At 39.4% G+C, this 20,719-nt stretch overlaps 1 protein-coding gene across 2 annotated transcripts in view; it reads left to right on the top strand.

Annotated features, from left to right (window-relative positions):
• Positions 1-788: 788 nt before the first annotated feature.
• arhgap46a (Rho GTPase activating protein 46a) overlaps positions 789-20,719 on the top strand; it is a 34,606-nt gene continuing 14,675 nt past the window's right edge. For both annotated transcript variants that reach the window (XM_007248410.4, XM_049471680.1), the window contains exons 1-2: positions 789-937; positions 12,613-13,074. In XM_007248410.4, the coding sequence (XP_007248472.3) occupies positions 924-937; positions 12,613-13,074 (476 nt within the window). In that variant the 5' untranslated portion in view covers positions 789-923. The remainder of the gene's footprint in view (positions 938-12,612; positions 13,075-20,719) is intronic.

Below are 20,719 nucleotides of genomic sequence, written 5' to 3'. Positions count from 1 at the left end.
CTGCATCTGTAATTGCTCCATATTGCTCCAAGTCGTTTTTTTCTTTACTTAAGTGAGTAGATCTTGCCATAATATGAATTAGAACATTACTCAAATAAAGCTATTCACTGTATACCAACTCTACCTCTTCACAACTTTACAACTGATGCTCTCAAACACATTAAGAGACAAGAAATTCAAGTAAATAACTCTTGACAAGTTCAGCACAGCTGTTAACTGAAAGCTCACATTCCAGGTGACTCTACCTCATAAAGCTGACTGAGAAATTCCACCAAAGATGTACAAAGCTGTCATCGAAGCAAGAGGTGCCTACATGGAAGAATGTCAAATATAAAACCTATTCTGATTTGTTTTACACTTTTTTTTCTAAATATTTTTTATTCACTGTTTGAAATTTTTTAACGATTTAACGGTTAAATTAAAAATACTGTAAATTCTAGCTGTTCATTTACAAACTTTACTATATATATTGGAAGTATTTATAATTAATACACATTGGTAGTTTTATAATGTTTTAATTTCATTATGTAATTTTTTTTATTATTATATTAAAACTTAGGAACTGTTTCTAATTCTTTAGTGTATTTTGGAGAAACAAATTGATGACATTTAATATACAAATATTGCACCTGTGTTTATGCTGTTTCACACGCTTAAAAGTCTGTTAAGTTTTGGACTTTGAACGCGAACACATTTTGAACTGGTTTCGTCCTCGTGTGGGCTGGATGAGTGTGAGTAAACTTTGTGTGTGGGGATTTTGTGTCGCACTTGGCAACCCTGTTCTGAACTGCAGGCGGGCCGCTCGGACTGGAGCTCAGTCTGCAGGTCCTCCGCGGAGCTGAGCTGAACCACAGAGAGACTCGCGGAGATTTAACGGACAAAATTCACCTTTTCTGGTCGTTCTTTCAGACAATGTGAGGAAAATGTCCGGAACGAGGTAAGATATGAGGGTTTAACTGCAGTATTAAGAATTTAGTAGCGGAGAAATCGGTGTTTATTTGTTTAACTAACTAACTAGCTACGTTTTAACCGACGAGTTTAGTGTCGCGCGACCCCGAGTTAGCCAGGCGGGTAACCCCCTCACACAGTTTAAATAACGAGCGCTAAGTCTGTTTATTTCAGCCTGAGAGAAAAACACTGACCGCGATCCTGAATATTCAACTATTGCTCGCTTTCTTCGTGTGATAAAGTTAGTTTTAGTGAGTGAGATATGAAGGAACGTGTGAACTGTAGTTTACTAGCCCAGCTCCTCATTCATTCCTCAGCTCTGCTGCTGTTTCTGAGGGACTGACTGAACTGCTGCTGTGTGATTTATGGGACTAAAATTTGCATTAGTTGTGTAGTAATGCATATTATGTATATTTGGGAAATTTATTATATTTAATTGTTAAAATTCTATTGTTTTAATAATATTTATGTTAAAAGCCACTTTGAATATTCAGCACTTTTGTGTTTTTGGGTCTCTTGTGTTTTTTTCTGTTGTGTGGTTAGAAAATTGTGTCTTTACTGGTTTTCTTCTTGACATTGATCCCCCATTGGGAAGATAACTTATATGGTTAAATAGTGTTCACACAAGAGTCACACTTTCACTAAAGTTCCATCTGTTTGTATGTTTATTCTCAACTGTGAGTATGTTAAGTGTGCTGTAGTTGTATCATTATATGAATAGTTGCTTATTACACAGTAAAAGCACCCAGAGGTGTGTATATATATATATATATATATATATATATATACACACCTCTGGAAAAAAAGTATGGCCACCTCAGTTTCTGAATCAGTTTATCTGATTTTGTTATTTATAGGTAAGTTTAAGTAAAATGAACATTGTTGTATTTATAAACTACATCTCTAGCTTTTTGTTTTTTATTTTGTTTCATTGTTTCATTGACTTATCAGCTACCTAGTAACCAGTTTCCATTCTCTCTCCCTCATTGATTGATGTAAGTAAATCAGTTTGTCCCCAGAGTGTTATCACCTGTGGTGTTGATTAAGTCTCCTCTTTGATATGGATATAAACCTGCTCAGATGTGGGTGAGTGAGTGTAAGGGATGATGTGTTGTGGTTTGTTGCTGAATCACACTGTAAAACAGAGCTGAATCTAAGCTGAAGAAACCCGCAGAGTGTTTAAGACATGTTTAGTGTACAGAACTGCAGACAATGAAAACAGAGCCCTGTAAGCTACCAGACTAATATAGTTTAGCTAAAAGTTAATTGAAGTCTATGGTTCTTACAGTTCTGTAGTTCCACTTTTAGCACTGAAGAAGCTGGCTAACTCTGGCATGGTTTGTCTGATAGGCTGTATTTAGTGTAAAGTTGGGGTGTTGGGGTAAAGTTGATAAGAGTTTACTGGTTAACCAATCTTTTAAAAATATTATTGTAAAAAGCCTATATGTGTTCAATATGTATTACTGTATGACTGTTTTATCTTAGGGTCTACTGTGAAATGTATTTAGACAATTCTGTGTTTTTATTGTTATTCTTCTTAAAGCTGGAGCCCCAGTCGGAATTAATATTAATATAAAAAGTGTGCACACTAAAGTCACACTTCACGTGAAGTTCCAGCTGTATGTACTGCTTTTTTATTTTCTACTGTGACTCTGTAAACACCAATTTGATAGTAATATAAAGAGATTCTTATAACAAACAACGTTTCTATAAAGTCTTTCCAACAAGTGTTTCCTAAACCCTTAACTGAGCTAGCGTTTAATTTGGTAACTTTGAAAGCATTGTCAACATTTTCAGTATTGTACTAAAGGTAGGAATTTCAGTATTCTGTTAAAAATGTTAGGTGCTGATGATCACTATTATATGCTAAGACACGTGAAATTTATAACCATCATAATGTGTTAACAATTCATCTTTAACAGAACTTAAATTACTGTGTGTGATATTTTATATATATATATTTTTTACTTATTATACAGCAGCACATGTTTCCAGGCACAAATAGTATCTATACGTAAAGGGGTCCATCTGTCAGCTGGGATGACTCATAGGATGTTTTCCCGTTTGCAGGTCTGGAACACAATAGTCTTGCATACAAAAGGAGAACGTTGCAGTGATGGAAGTTTACCTTTCAGTCAAATGTGAAAAACTTTAGAGCCGTTGGAGAACGTTTGTATTTTATATAGGAATGCTGATCATTTCATATTAGTCAAAGGTTAGGCTAATTTTGATCAATCAATAAATCAATAAATACCCAAAACATTTAATTGAATTTGATTTGCAAATGCAGACTACAACCACAGGCCATGTATGGGTGTGAGGTCCAGTAGAGGAAGGCTCTGGATTGGTCAGTGTTAACTGCAGTGCCTAATTAACATGTTTTAAAATCTGTGTGCTCTGTCCAGTCTGTGTTTATTTGGAGCAGAAGGCCTGCGTCCTGTTTCACCTGGCAGCTCAGTTTCCACCATTATGTTGAATTGGTTAATCTGCTCTGCCAGAACAGAACCCCTTAGGAAAAGCTTTATCATTGCCTGCCCTTCCCCAAACCTCGCTAATCCCCAGAGCAAACGTTAACATCTCTGTCCGCTCACTTCTCATTCCTAGTCTCCTTGGAGACCACTCCAACACCTCTGTTCTTAGAGGTTGAGAGGTCACCCAAGTAACATGGCCTGTTGCTTTAGACAACATCAGATTACACTGGAACAAATTAGGCAGGATACTTTGTTCCTTCTCTCAGTGGACGCTATGGCTGCTGTTGGATTTTTATATAGCAAAAAAAAGCTGATAAAACTTTGATCAGCTCATTGACAAGTAAACATTCTCATGTTATCTGTATTCCTTTCATGATGGATAACTTTGTGTGTAGCACAATTACTGTAAATGTGCCCTCCTCCAGTTGTTTCTATATGTCAGAGCGCTTACTGAAATAACTCACTGTCCCACTGCTGACAGCTGGGGATCCAGACAAGAGGGACCTTTGTATGTTAAGTACTCAGATTAATGCAGTACTCTGCTGCCCACTTCCCATCTTTTCCCCTCACTGGACACTTGCTTGCTCATGTCCGGCCACCCCACGACCTGACAATGTGCCCGTTTGTCCTGAAGAAGAACACTGGGGGTTTGAGTGGGAGGATAGCTAGTTTGGCCCTGACTGAAATGAGTTTTATTGCTATTTGGCCCAGTTGCTGTTTTGCAGTCTCAGGAGAACGGTTTGACTTCTCAACTGGACCTGGCGCTGGAACTTCCACTGCTGTTTTCCTGGATACAGGAAAAGGATCAGCTTGAGACAATAGCAGCTGTACTGTACACTGCAGCAGCACAGCATCCCAACCAGGTCACCCCGCCGTTCTTTATATAGCAGGAATTCAGGCCTGTGGGGGGTTTGAGGACCGAGCTGGCCTCGTTTTATTTTGGCAGTCACACCCCAGATCTCATATCCTTACCCCAAAAACAGACACACTCCCCTTCCGTAGTTGCTTACTCACCTTCTGATTGGCTCCCAGCACTGTTTGACGGTTTGGGTCAGGAAGGGGGGTTGCTGTAGATGAATAGTAGAATGAGTCCGATGGCTTAGCTAACAATGGGCCTCATTGTCTGTGTCCCATTATCCGTTGGAGCGGAGACTAATGCATGTGTATTGTGATGCATATGATTGGGCCTTGTCATAGGCCTGGCTGGTCAGTTTGATGTCTCCTGTTATCTTTTGTATTTGTGTGTCGACTTGTGTTTAGTGTTAAGTAGAGTTTAGTAAAGGAGTGAAGGTGCTGTTACAAAGCTGTTTCTACTAATTTCTGTTTATTTTTGATGACTTCAGTAGACACCTGTTAACTAATAAATAAAAGTAAATTTCAAATAGTTTTATGTAAAAGCATAAAAAAATGCAAATGTCTAGATTGTTATCAAGTTGTTAAGCTAACCAAACACAAACACAATGCCTTTTTACCACTGTTAAACCTAGACTTGCATGCAGTCTGTGGAGGTGACTGTAACAATACAGATGATTCTAGGCTTTACTGGCGCATGTGTGCACGGCGTGCACTTGCACGTCCGCGTCCAGCCTGCCCTTATGTTTTCACCCTCTGCACACTTTCTGGAATTCACTCTCTTCCTTTAGCCGATCGATTAACACAAGGCCAGCTAAATCAGTTCCGACACGCTGTCTCCAAAGACATACAGGAGCAGTGTTGGGAGTTCAGAGTGTAACGGGTGTGAACAGCTGTAGTGTAGCCTCTGCTGAGGCCTGGGAAAAGAAGCTTAACTGGCAAAGAGACCTGTTAGCAGTGTGCTGTCTACTATCTAACCTAGCTCCTGTACTTTCTGCTTAGCATTATGTTGGCAGATTAAAGCAGCTGCACTTCTTCTCCTTGATGGGCATAATGCTGAACAATGCCCACACCTGTATAAGTTGTGAGGTGTTATCTTGTGATGTTAGATGGATGGGACATTTAAATTCTGAAGTTGTATTGACATTTCACAGAGTGCGACATTGTCACTAGTGTATTGAAAATACTTTATCAAGGGCATTGCCACCCATTACCAGGGTTTGGTGGACTTTGGTTAGAGTAGAAAGCATGTATATATATAAACACACACACGTTCACTCAGTCTTTCACACCCTCACATGCGGGCACACTGGCCCCGTGAGGAATTGTCACCCCCGGCTCGTGGCATTAGTGGAATGAGAGGTGGTGCTCTATGGGACAGGTGCAGCAGTGTGTTTGTGTTCAGCTGAATTAGAGCTCTCTACCCTTCTCTTAGTTACGGGTGGATTCTGGCCGCTCTTTGTTGTTCCCTGGTAAAACATTGGTCTTGTATTGGTTGTTCTCTGCCTTGTGTATCCAGCTGGCACTCAGTCCTACAGTTCAGAACTCAGTTGGATAAAATCAGTTTATATACTTCATTCTAGTGATGGGACGATACACTTTTTTCAGCTCCGATCCGATACCGATATAAAACTGATATAAGATTGCCGATACCGATACAAATACCGATACTTTTAGTTTATTAATATTAATTAATATAAATTTATGAATTTTTATTCAATATAAAAAAAAGTAAAATATTAAATACGTTAAATATTAAATTCAGGGCATTTTTTGCAACGGTTGTGCAGGAGACTTATTTTGACAGGTAGCGTAGAGGATTAGCTGCAATAGCTAACGGCTAACTGGCGATGCTAACTGTATTTCCGAGCTAAATTAATCACTGTTTTTTAATAACAGATAGATTTCTTAGTGCTGGTTAGGGTTGGTAGGATCTGTGGTTTGATATTAGATGTGGATTATGGCTGTAGTTCACTTAAGATAGTTATTTATTACATTCACAATGCCGGAATGATTTTGCTAGCTAGGCTAACAGACTGCAGATCTTAATGGAGATGGCTAACGGCTAAGTGGCAATGCTAACTGTATTTCCGAACTAAATTAATGACTGTTTTTTAATAACAGATGGGTGTGTTTGTGCTGGTTAGTGTTTGTAGATGCTGTGGTTTTATAGGATATGTGGATTATGAATATAGTTTACTCCAGTCTGTAGTTCATACCTTCACAACACCGGAATGCAGCTGCTGTCAGTTCAGTGCTAGCTAGGCTAACAGACTGCTGGTGTTAATCTGTTTACCTCTCAGACGCTGACTTTACGTGTACCGTTCTGCTGTACAGCGTTTCCAAAGTGAAAACTCTCCAGATAATGGACTTTTTTTGTAGATAAACAGCTAAAGTTACTCAGTCAGCCGCAGACTGAAGCTGCTGTGGGTTCAGGGTAAACTGTTAAACTGGAATCCTGATCAGGGATGCGTTTTGTGTTAACGTTATGGCGGGTTAATTGTTCAGCTCAAGCTTTGGACTGGAATATGGATCGGTAAGTGGATCGGCAGCGCCCGCCCGATATCCGATTCGTCGGATTACGTCAATATCGGCCCCGATACCGATATTGTATCGGATCGGTCCCATCTCTACTTCATTCTGCCTGTTTTTACATCAATGATTGTCTGTTTTGACATTACTAAAGTGTGTTTACATGTGTTACCAAAAAGCTGATTTATTCACAGAAGAAATAGGAAAAATGCACTGATATGTTTAATTTGCACAAATTTTAATTTATGGTGCCTCATGAATAGTTTGATTGGCTCATTTACGGTACCAATACCCAAGTGATACCTTGTTCGATACCTTTTTCTAAACTGTAAAAAAAAAAAAAAAGACACATCGAATTTATTTAACAGCCAACATGAGTAAAGTCATTCTCTTACTGTCACCATGAGAGACTCCATCTTTTTGGATCTTGTTAAAACTAACTGTGAACCAGAGTGTATGCATGCTCTCTGTGTTTGGCGTGTTTTGGTGCGTTTTATGCAAAGTATTGAAGTAGTTCTGAGACGTTTTGATTGGTGTCTTTTTGGTATCAAATTTCGATACCCAGTCCTTATAATGATAGCACTGTTATCATTAATTGTATTTATTCTATAAACACTTACTGGTTTACCCTGTGGTTAGCTCTTCTCAGTGAATGTCCTCATTTGTAATGCTGCTAAGCCTGGGCTAGCTTTTAGCATAGTCTGGATACCCGCTCCCTTCCTGCTCTTTTGAGAAGAAAAACACTTTATACTGTAATTGTTTTATTTGTTTGTGATACAGTACGGTACTTTGTGGTCTTACATCCCTGCTTAGTATCAGGTCTTGTCAGGACTGTTTTATTTACTTGGGCATGATTACTATACCCACAGTGTGAAATGTATGAGTTGTATGTATGTAGGGAGCGGTTGTCTGACACAAAATTTACTTTCTTACTTTCGGCCATGTTTACCTGTTTGCTTACGGACTCTGGCAGGATGTTTTAGTTTTAGTTCTGCAATTTTGCACAGGGTATCGCAGCTCTGTAAATATATGGTCTGTATTTAGCTGTTCCAGTGGGACAAAAGTCTTAATAGGTTTTTAAACTGAATGGCTGCCCTGTTTTAAACACACTGGCCTGGCGTGGTCCCCACAGGTCAAGTGCCAGACCCAGAATAGAGTGCTGTTGTTAGGCCCAGTTATAGCCCACTGCTTTATGTGTAGGCTAGCTGCCTGTTGGGTGTTTGGATGCTGAATGCCAGGTTGTGCCCAGTAATTTTATGGTGTTACATATAGTTTGGCTTTTGTATTTTTTATTTATTTTTTGTCCTTGTTCTGTTTTCAGCCAGTAGAAACATCTAGGCTCTGGCTGGAGGTAGCTGGTCCTCACCCAGAACAGACACACAGGAACACGCTGCCCTCAGTTCAGAACAATACATTCAGAATTTGGCCTAGATCTGTGTGAGCTCCAGCGCTTGGACATTTGCCATTTCTCAGTTATTTTTTAAACAATAGAGCATTTCTTGACAACATTTCAAGAATTTAAGGAATTTTGGCTTATTTTTGAACGGTTGTCTATAATTAGACTATAGTTTATTATAATAGCATGTTATTTATATTGAACTGGTCACAGGTGAAGCATGGGAAGCGAGTCTTGGACGTGATGCTCTGATGTCCAAGTTGTGTTTAAAGGTCTTTTTCTAATTGATTTTAAATATAATCTTAGAATAGCTGTGGCATTGCAGCATTTGCCGTTGACTCCATGTACCATTTGAAGACCAGCCTGGTTTTGCAAAGTGGTGCTCCTCAGCTTATGTCCTAGAGTACCAAGCAGTGTTTAAAATGTGCTTTCATCATCACTGTCGATTCAGCTTATAGAGATGATGATTTGCTGAGCTTTATCTGGAGAGTCTATCATCTTATCATCTTAATGTACACATGTTATGTCTAAGAACAGCAGGGTATTATAATTTTATATCCTTTCCATTTAGCAATGGCCCTTCTTTCAACTCTTTAGCTCCATTGGACACAGCTCTAGTTCCGGTCCCACTGCATTTAGCATGTCGATTTATAACTCATCTATTTAATTCACTTTTTAAAAATCTATGCATTAATGTTTTACTGTAGAATAGTTTCAAACTTTAGAATCTAAACTGTTGTTTTGCTTTCTGAGAACACTCCTCTTTGCAGTGAGCTGGGATTTATGTTAGTTAATGGTACGTAAAACGACAGTAAGAAGACTGAGAAGAGTTGGGTCTGCCCTTAAATACTCTTGGATCGACCCCAACACAGTTCAGAATCTTATCAGAGTATTTTCATTGCTAAAAAAACAGTACACATGCTTAAAGGTGCATTTTTGTTTGCCCAAAATTCAGTGTATTTGTGCTTCTTGTTGTTTCTGTATGTTTTGTACTTACCCAGCAAATGGTTGAATGTGACCCCTTTACAACACACACCTGTGTGACTTCTGTCATTTACTCCAGTGTTTCGTGGCACGGTGTGTGTGATGCATGCCTCTGATGTATCTGAATTTAATGGAGAAGAATTTAGTGTGAGGTTTTTGGTTACTGAAACACAAAGCCTCTCCAGAGACTGGGAAAATCAGTGAGAAAAAAAGTTGGGTGGGGACCAGGGCACAAAGGCCTCCAGTTTAACTGGGCCTCAATTACACGCCTCCCACCCATAAAGCTCTTGATGTCGAGCCCTAAAAGTTGACTGGAGCTACTGAATCTACCCATTCAGCTATTCTCTCGCCAAAGATAGCGAGAACCTTTTATTACTTAGCTTTCTGTAGTTCTCACACACACACACACACACACGCACACACATACATACGTTCACACAAAATATCATAGTCACACATGGAGAATAGACAAATGATATGGTTTAAAAAAAAAAAAAAAAACGCACAATCCACTTCACTTTTTAAATTGTTGTTGATGATGTACAGATATATAAATATACAGAAGAAAGGGTTTGAATATGAGTACTGAGACCTGTAGCAAGCACTGCTGTTTAGCAGTGTTAATAAAGGTAAAGTGAGCTATTTTGAAGTGTCAGGGCCAGATGGCCTCTCAGCACTACACTATTGGAAACAGTCAGGCTTGTTGTTCTGTCCACTCTTGTCCTGGGTATACCTGGCACCAGTGGTATACCATATGCTTTCCTCTTTTGGCTGTGCAATTATGGAAAACTGTAAAAAATCGATATTCCTCACCTCAATTAAGATTAATCTTGTTATTGATTACATGATATTGTGTTTTTTCTATTCTAAAAATGCAACGATCAGTCGATATAATTGACAATATCAATTATTCAAATTTGTTGACTCCAAATGTTCAATGTCTACAAATCATTAATTAGTAGCACTACACAAAGTACTGGGGACAGAAAAATAAGGGTAGATGGGTGAAAGAGACTGGGCTCACTTACACAGTTTACACTTGCCTCGCCCTGTGTTGGCAAAAGTGCCCGAATACAACATATTATATATTTCCTTTCTAAATAGCAGCACTTTCTACATATTTAAAGGGCAATATTCAGAACAGTTGAATAGCATTTAAATACCACAACAGTTAGCTGTTTCTGTTGTTATTAAACGATACAGAAAGCTAGAAAAAAGAGCCGTACCAACAACAAGCAGAGATGGAGGGCATGACAGAAATAATCATTGACTAATCGAAGAAAAAAAAAAAACACATAAGTTGACTACCAAAATACTCATTCGTTTTAGCGCTATTCTATTCTCTCTCCTTAAGAACATTTTACTGCGTGAGAAAACGATCATTATGTCAACTGGGCAACTCAAGCAGCTTGTACTAACAAAAAAGGCTGTGTGGATTGGTAGTATGTGTGGCTGTGATTGGTTGTGTGTGTGAGTGCTTGACTGTATCAGTACTTGTGTCTGGTTCCAGTTTTCCCAACAGTAGAGCGGACCTTAGCTTTCCTGTATGAGGAAGAGTCTCCGGCGCTCCCGGGCAGTGAAGTTGTGATGCAACTTAGACCTAGTTGTGTTCAGTTCTCCCGCATGGCTGAATTTAGCCCACTTAAAGCTTCGGTCTCTGCATTAGAAACTAGATCAAATGAAGCGTAATAGGCTTCTTATTTAGGTAGGGTGACCCTAATTAATGGCCTTAGTTTCTTTGCTGTTGTTTTTCAGACTAACTGCAGATCTCACTTTCTGTTGTGTGGATCATACCACACAGTGTGTGCATTATGACAATATTATGTTGTATTTTGATGAATTTTGCTTATGTGATATTTCATGGTAATTTGATAAAATATTTACCATATCGCCCAGAGATCAGTTTAAAAAAGAGCAGTTTACTCAGTTCAGGAGGGTCTTTGGCTGTGTGTGGGGTAGGAATGTGAGGATGTAGAACTTGTTTGGGCTTGATAACTCTCCTCAGTCTGATGGAGTAATTGCTCTGAACAGACAGCATTCACAAATACAGTAAAGCTGCAGTTTATCACTGCCATCAGATTCTCAATGTCAGCACTAAGCTTAGCACTGTGATTTAGCCTAACTGGCTAAAGTGGTGGTAGTTCTGTAATTCTAAGGTGTTTTTAAACTCCTTATACAATACAGTACAATATGTGGACCTCAATAATGGTAGAACCCATTACCATGAATGAGAGGGTATAGATAGATAGATAGATAGATAGATAGATAGATAGATAGATAGATAGATAGATAGATAGATAGATAGATAGATAGATAGATAGATAGATAGATAGATAGATAGATAGATAGATAGATAGATAGATAGAAATTTAGGATGTATGTTGACTGTTTATATTTAATTTATTTACAGTATGGTAATATGTATACACTCCAATTTAAAAAGTCAGTAAAAAGCCTTTTTGCTCCCTTTTTGCTCTTTATAAATGTGTCGCTTTATTTTTATTGCATTGCACTGCATTTTCTGTGAGCCACTCAAGTTCCATGGGATCCCATTGTGCCGAGATGGCACTAACCAGCTCCTTGGTTCTCAAAAAGCCTCTGTGAACGGATGGCGGTCCTCGGGAGAACTGGCTGCGCTCCTGATAGTGTATGTGCACTGGTGTGCACTGGTGTGTTAGAGTGTGTGTACTGGTATGCGAGGTCTGTGAACGCTTTCCAGCTCGTGCTGCGAGCTCATGCCGCTCTCTCTGGTGCTGTGCTATCTGCTGATGGGATTACGTGTACGCTGAGCCAGCATTCTGCTTGCTGAGATGCACTACCACAGATACACACACACACACACACACACACTGTGCATTCATATAGTAAGGCTTTGGTCTAATGCCTTTGTTTGCACAGTGCTCAGACTGCAGACAGTCTACCATACACATACATACACCTATGATCATTAGGGAAAGATGACATGTGGTCTAGAAGTTGCTTCAGGAACTGATGGTGGATTTTTAATGGGTGAACTTTATTCACATTTATTACTGACAAAACATAACTCATACTTTTGTATTATTTTGTAATGGTAACATTTGGACAAAAATGGCAAAAAGACTAATTTATACCACTTTTCTTAAAATGCAATTAGGCTATTTAATTTTTACAATAGTGAAAGAGATAAAATAAATAACATCCTGCAGAAAATGGAATTGGTATTAGGTGTTTAATTTTCTTAGGTTTTGGTTTCAGCTAAAATGTTCATTTCAGTGCATCCCTATTACCTTAAATTTGGCATCACAATGTTTTTTTATTAAAGACAGTTAATTCTTGATAATTAGTGATTTTAGAAAGCCTGCACCTAATCTGCAAATGTGTGAAATCTGACCTGCTTCATTTATTTTAGAATCAGATTGACTTTTTATTATTTTTTTTGTTCCTTAGCTCTGACTGGGTGGAAATCCTGGAGCCCCGCTCCCGAGAGCACATGTACGTAAACCTGGCAACAGGAGAGTGTGGCTGGGACCCGCCTGTCTACGCTCCTGTTCGCCAGGCTGACGGCAACCAGTGGTGGGAGCTCTTCGACCCCCAGAGTGGCCGATTCTACTACTACAACGCCACTGGTCGGCTGACCGTTTGGCACCGGCCACAAGGAGCTGACATCGTGCCCCTCTCTCAGCTCCAGGCCATGAAGCGCTGCGCGGAAACTGAACGCAGGGCAGACGGTACTAAAGAGAGGCAGTACGGGACTGGGAGCAGCAAGAGCCTAGGCAGGCACACTCCTCAGCCTCCAGCTGAACCCTTCACTAAAGAACCTGAAACTCCTGAGAGAGAGACCAAAGAACAAGACCCTGAGAACACGCAGCAGCCAGATCCCAGCTCAGATAGTGGGAAGGATTCGCTCAGGTAGGCTTGGATGTTCTGTTTTACTGGTGCTGTTTTTTTGTCCGGGTTATCGCAGAGAACTAGCCTTTTCCAGTTAAGTGATGACTGCATCCCACATTGGGTTGTCATTCTGGATATTTCTGTACATACTGGTTTGTAATGAACATGGTTTCCATTGGAGAAGGAAATTTTGAAAACTGTGCTATTTTTGCATTTCACCTCATAATGGTCCTTTTCAAGACCATGTGCCCCCCTCCCTCTCTTTCTTAAGATCTGTCAAACACCACCATTTCCTTTTAAAAAACAAATTCCAGTCATGCCAGAAATATTCCCTCTGGCTTTTGGCCATGCTGGAGCTATTTTAGTGACGTGTACCATGCCCTGCTGCAAACCACTGACCATTTACTAGAGCTTTCACTTTTCCAAGAGCAGCAACCTCTGGGCCCCACTGGATGAAACTACTAGGGGTGAAACTGGGGGAAATCTACCACTGAGGTTAAAAGAGAAGTCTGTGTTCTTGGATTTTTTGGGGATTTTTTTTTCTTTCCTTCAAAAAAGGAAATATGTAAATGGCCTTAGCACACATAACAATTGTGTACAGAGTAGTTACATCCATTTAAATTTAGCCTACATATGGGTTAATTGATCTTGTGAATTATACACATCTTGAATAACAAAAGCACCGGTAAATGTCAGAATCTTCATAGTGAGAATTTCAGTACCTCACCACCTCACCACCAGTTCTCTCAGAGTTGGTGTGTTTATGGGAGTCCCAGCATTTTTGTGACCTTTGGCTGTTATTATGTAAAAGTAGAAGGGCATTTTTATGACGTTTACACATCAGGATGCCTCACTTGCATCGTCATCGCTCCCCTGGGTATCCCCCCCCTTCCTCTGTCTGCTTTATGGATGACTCACATTCACAGGTCGTGGGCCCCCCCACATCCAAAACATGAACAGCTGTGTTTTGAGAGTGAGATACATTGACTATTATTCCATAAGAGCTATTGTTCCCAGTTTAGCTGTATGATGTTTTGTCCTTTTCCTATTGCATTTACAGGTTGTCTTTAACTCTATTCTATGAAAAAAATAAAGTTTAGCTTGATTAAGTTATAAAAAAACAGCCCCAGCTTTTGCTGTGCTAGTGCTATTCATTCTGTTTCCACACCATGCGTGTTATTGTTATCTCTCCGGTGGGTAAAGAGAGCTGCTCACAGTTTCCTTTGTTTTTATTCGTCTAAAAATACAAGCTAGGGAGTGGTCATAAAGTATTATTCAGACAATGGTCCATAAGACATCCATCTATGTGTGTGTGCATGTGTGTGTGCATGTTTGCGTGCGCATGTGTGTGAGTGGTGAAAAATCTGTTAGTGGTCACGACTGTGACAAACACTCGTCACCAGTAACAGCTCTATCAAACTGACTGGAGTCTAAAGGGTTGAGAGGACAGTCATAACAATACCTTTATATATAGATTATATATATAAATTAAACTGTGAACATTGCTTTGATCTGTTTTAGAGACAATGTGATTAATAGACTGAACTTATCCTGATTACTAATTTAATAATAAATATTTATATTTTCTGTCTTTCAACTTAAAATTAGTATTATGATGGTTTCATACAAATACCAATATTAACACCGTTGGTATTACCCTAAGCATTAAAAAATTAAAATAAGAAAGCACATGCTAGTTTCATCCTCCTTGCAGTGGTAGCAATGGTGAAGCATTAGCTACGGGGAAATAATTAAATATGATTAAATTAGGAATAAATCATTCTTCTAGAATATCTATGCTGAAACAGAGCAGCACTACTCTTGCATGTGCACATGCTGTAAGAAGATTTCAGAGGGGCTTCACCTGACCATGTGACCCTGTGGGTGTAACATAACCCAGGAGTGACCTGGGGAAGCCCTGGAGGGGGTCGCTAAGCTCCTTTGTCCAGCAGGTTGACCCCAGGGCAGATTGGTGATCATCGGAAGAAAGGAGTAGAGTTGAGCATGTCGCTCCCAGAGACCAACTGTTAGGTTTCCCACAGTGAGAGGTGGAGGTGGGAATAATGGGGTGATACATCAGATTATTTCACGCACAAGCAGCCAGACATTGCCTCGCCTGTTCATGATGGCCCTCATGATTTACCAGCCTTTACTGCTGTGGTATGTACGGTCTGCGGTGAACATGTTCAGTATGTTTTAGAAAGCAGCTTACTTCTAGCACTACTGTGGCTGCTGTATGGATTTTGATACTCTAATTTTATGTGTTAAATTATTATAACGCTTCTAATTCTAATGCAATGCATTTGCCACAAGCTAATATGAACCACAGATATTCTGATGCTCCTCTGGGGTCTGATATGGGGAAATTGGAGAATATTCTTGTTTTTGTATACAGCAGAAAAAAAAACAGGATATTAGCTGGATGGAGGCTATGCCTGTTGGTATTACTTATGGATGCGACAATACAAAGTTCTGGATATTAAAAAAAAATTACTATTACTTTAAGTTCTTCTCTCTGTTAATCTTTACTCTGCCTCAGTTATGTTCACCGCCTCTCAGCACTCTTAGAAAACTAGATTAGTGGCCTAGCGCTTATTTTTACATGAAAGTGGAGCAGTAATTCCAGCCTCTCTTTGTTTTATTTTAGTCGTGTTGCTGAAAATACATTGAGAACAGGCCGCTGCCTTGAGCCACTCTACTGCTCTGAAAGACACAATGCTGTAGAATCTAGTTCTGCTTAATGAGAGGCCTGTCTTTAAACCCATATTGTACTCTCTCACAGACTGTACTTTATGGCACGTCAGCGACTGCCGACCCAAGTTATATCTCTTTTCTTTTTGTTTCGAGAAAAGCCTTTACTTTGTATTTTTTTTAACGTTTGATATGAATCTGGGTTGATCCATTTGGGTTTTTGTTTCGCTTCCAGCCACAGTTCTTTCTAACGAATAAGAGATTAAAGTATTTAAAATTAATTTCTGCATTTTCAACCTGACCTCTGCGTGCTAAACTCACAGTACATTTAGAGAGAACATGGGAACATTGGCCATGTGAACGGATGCAGTTTTCACAGCAGTAACTAGAGCCGCACATGCTCACGCTATCTGATTTCATATCAACAGATGAAGATTAGTGGTGAGATTCCAGTGGAGTCTCTCCGTCCATATGCTGAATGACCCCCCCCCCCCCCCCCCCCACATACACACACACACAGACACACACACAATACACACACACCACACACACACACACAAACGAAGAGGCTCTGCTGGGGCATAAGAAGGCTTGCTGTATTTATTTCTGGTAAACATTTGTATGTGTTACTATTTAAATATCAGTGATATGGGTTATAGTGTATTTCTGGCATTAGAATCGGGAGGCTTTCAGTTTATGCTATGTTCTCGACTCTCATTTTGACATAGTTTGAATCTGTCTTTCACTAGAATCCACCTTTCCATTTACTAACGGAGTTGAATGTTGGAGTTGGGGTTGTGATGGCTCCAGAGTTAAATTCATTCCATTTAATTGTTCCAAAATTCCCCCAAAATTAGCTGAATCGTTTTAGATAAGACTTATAGCTAAAGTTTACCACAGCTGATTTGACCATTTTTTACTGGTGTTTTATGGTAAACCCAACAAAAATATATGTCCTGAATTTTTTTTGTCCCAGGTTATCATGGGACCTTTCCTGTAGAGAAAATGGGATTTCACTTCTACAGGTGAAAAAACATGATAAAGTGCCTGGGTAAATGCCCCTCTAATGGACTAAATGTGCCTTACAGAACTAAGGTTAGCAGAGAGCTAGCTAACATAAGTGGCGAGTTAGCTAACATACTGACTTAAGCTAGCTAAAGTGAGCCAGCTAGTGTTAACAGGGATAGAAGGAAGATTAGCGGAAAGCTAGCTAAAATTAGCTGTGAATTAGATAACATACTAATGTTAGCAGCTAGCTAACTAACATTATTAACATACTAATTTTAGCTAGCTTAAATGAGCTAGCTAACGTTACCAGGGATAGAACTATGGTTAGCAGAGACCTAGCTTTAACATTAGCATCGAGTTAGCTAACATACATTAGAGGAAAGTTAGCTAATAATACAGAAGATAGAACTATACTAATTATGACTACATTTTTGGGTCTTAAATTATATTTATTGAGGTCTTAAAACTGTATTAAAAAGCATTTAATTTGACTTTTAAAATGGTGCAAGAACCCTGTACAGTATTTTGCGGATCCAAACTGCATGGAAACATGTCTACACAATAGAATTTGAATAGTACACTGTGTGTATGACTGATTTTTTGAGACACTAATAGATAGAGGTAATAATAAACTGTATACTATATACTATAACTGTATACTTTTACTACTGCTTTTTTGCAGCGAAGCCATGTTGGAGTCTGAACTCTTTCCTAGTAGGGAATTTGTCTTGTGAGGAGTTCTATTTAAATTTTCCTACCTAGAACTCAGATGGAACACAGCAGTACTGGAGTAATGTTGTTTGGCAGCTGTTAATGTTAGATTAAAGAATTAATTGTATGTTGAGATATGTTAACATGCATGTTGGCATTTCTGCTTTAACCACTTTGAGTGTGGTACAGATGGCTGTACAAATTTAATTTGTTTGTGTGGATTTGGTGAAATCAACAGTTTTGTAACAAAAGCAGAATCCATGTGGGTGTTGGAAGGTGTGAGGTAGAGGCAGTGTGGGGTGGTCACGGCTCCCAGAGGGTGTGGAGGTGGAGAGGCTTGGTCGTGTGTTAAACATGTGTGGAAGCCAGACTCACTGTCTCTCTAGTGGATGGGTTCAGCTGTCCAGGAACAGCTGACACTTACAGTCCTCAGAACAGTTCACTTTGGAGTCAGAACTGCTGACCTTTTCTACAAAATAATCACATTTACACATGATATTTATTATTAGTAGCAGGCATAGTAATTGTAATCAGTTACAACAGTGAAAATAACCTACTTTTAACACTCCTGACTTTGGACTGACTTTTGTAATACGTGTAAAAAATAAATAATAAAATAAACATTTAGTATTTAATAAGTAGTTGATTTAATATTTTTCTATGTGTAATATTCCAGTAAATGCTAGTTTTAATGGCATTTAATTTACATGTGTATGTTTATGTCAGAGAGCGCTATTCTTAGAGCTCCTATAGACCCTATGCTCTCTTCCTGTCTGGTGGATAATAATAACACTTTAGTCTTCCTCTTCCTCTTTTCTGTTGTTTATTTTTTGCCGGGTTTTCTGTCTTTTCTACAATTTGACTTTTTCTAATGCCTGTTTCTGAGCAGAGCACACAAGCAGCTTTTATCTAGATGTGTTCCCAAAAAACCTTGTGGCTGCTCCCATTTCTGAGTGTGATTGTGGTCTGGCGATGAGACTCCAGCCAGCCCGGCACAAATTGAAACTCCCTGACGAATAACTCAATTAAACTCGATTTTCCCCTCCCAGCAAACTGAATTATACAGAAAAGCTCCAAAGAGTTTGCAGCCATGCTGTGTTACTTCACACTTTTATACACCAGAGAAGTGACTCTAAAGCACAAACAGCCACACCATCATCTGAACTTAAACGACACAACTTACATCAACTTTAACTTAAATTTTAGTTAAAGTTGATCAATTACAAAACTCTCAGTGTTTGTGTGTTAGCCTGGCTGTGAGTGTATTATTTATTATCTAGGCGCAAAATGACACTTGAGTTTATCTTAGGACTGGCTCTGTTCTCTGTGTGTGGCTTATTATGGGATGTTGTATATAGAAAACCGTCACCATGGCAGCAATAGAGCCATGCATTGTGTGTATACATGCGATCCTCACGCCTTTGAGCGATTAGTGGAAGGAATGCTGAAAGTTGCCTCTAAAGCCAGCTAAAGCAGTCTCCCATGACTAATCTCCTTCACCCACTCGCGCTCTCTCTCTCTGTAGTTTTTTTGCTGTCTGTCTCTCCCTCTGTTTATCCCCCTTTTACTGTTTCAGAGCTCTGAGTGTTTTTGGTGTGCTTATAGATTATTTGGGTTCAGCTTAATTGTAATTCTTGAGTTCCGTTCACTTGTTTCAGGAAAAAAATAGTTGATTTTCAAAAAAAGAAAAGTGACCTAATATGCTGGAAGTCAACTGTGTGCCAAGAAACACCAAAACTGTTCTCTCTATAAGACCTGTGAAGTTGTGTGTAGTATCTGGTACATTATTTAACTCCTGTCAGCTGTGTGGTAGATCTGCCAGAGGTAAACTGGACATGTGTATTCAGCAATCCCAGCAAAAAAATGTTTTTATAAATAATATAATTACAATTGAATAATGTAATTACTGTGCTGTTTGTTATTAGTTTAAAAACTCCTAAAGCCCCAGCCCCCTGTAACATTCCCTATAGTGGTATGGCTATATTAGTATTTCCTGCTTTTCTGTGTAGAATGCCCTTTGAACTTCTTCTCAACGGTCCTCCACCATAACAGGAAATGAAGCCTTCACTACAGTCCCAAGACCAGCATCCATAAAGCACTCAAACAGATTTTTCAGCATGTGTCGGTGTCGGCGCCTCACGTGAAAGACTACACAGCATTCCTCAGCATTCAGCCACACTTTTAACCCTTAGCCTACCATTATGTTTACCTACCCCTGTCTCTGTGTCTGTGATTACAACATCTTGTCCAGGGTTGCCTCCAAATTTAATGACTCACATGGTGTACAGCACCGTTCAAAGGTTTAAGCACAGCCGGCACCCCTGTGACTGTTTTTTTTTTATTCAGTCAGCAGCTCATCCGATTTACCGTAATGAAGCATTGATTTACCAAACCAGGTGCTGATATGATGAGAACTATAAATAATAATCTTGAAAAAGGTGAACTTGCACATGTAAGCTATAGTAAGAAGCTCAGTATGTTTTTATTTACTGTTTATAGCTCTAGTTTACCCCTTGTGTGCAACACTCCTGTGGCATTGTTCCTTTTACACCAACCTGAGAAAACCAACACCGCTCAACCACAAATGGCTGTCGGCTTCCCTCAAAGTGACAAAATTCAAACCTGGCTGCTTTCATGCTGCCGCATTCAGATGAGGACTTCAGACACTCTGGAGGATGGGCGCTGCCAGGTGGCTGACGTCCAGCTGTTTATGGTGTTGTCGGTGTTTACATTTAAAAACTCAGGGATGGCGTAAGAGTCAGGACGTCAGGCAGGAAGATGTGGAGTATAATGCTGGAAAAATACGCTTGACTAAGAAAGAGGAAGTTCCCGGTCGTTGGGGCTACAGGTCTCCAGGGTATTGTTCTCACAATGTCCCGAACAGGAGGTGTGATTCTACTGATTCTGCTGAATAAGGATAATCTTGATTTTCCTAAACCGCTATTTTCCAGTATGTTAGATCATGTGGTGTGAAGTGGTGGTGTGAGTGGGAATGTTGGAGGTTTAAAAAAAAAAAAGCAGCATTAAAATGGAAGTGATTCCTGACTGATTCATCAGTCAGAATTCCCCTATAGGGGGTAGGTTACGCAGAGACCAGTTTACTTTCTTTTTACAGGCTGAAGGAGTTTTAGGGGGTTTTATATGGGACATTTAGTAGATGGTGCTTTCAGTTTTTGCAGTTACAAATTAATTATGTTTATTTGATCATTTTATGAAAGCTTGGGGGGAGCTTAAGAAAGAAAATGTTTTGCAAAGC

Source organism: Astyanax mexicanus, chromosome 24 (genome assembly GCF_023375975.1).
Source record: "Astyanax mexicanus isolate ESR-SI-001 chromosome 24, AstMex3_surface, whole genome shotgun sequence".
In the NCBI taxonomy this organism is placed as follows: Eukaryota; Metazoa; Chordata; class Actinopteri; order Characiformes; family Acestrorhamphidae; genus Astyanax; species Astyanax mexicanus.
Note: the sequence above shows the minus strand (reverse complement) of the source record. Positions and strands in the feature narration are given on the sequence as shown.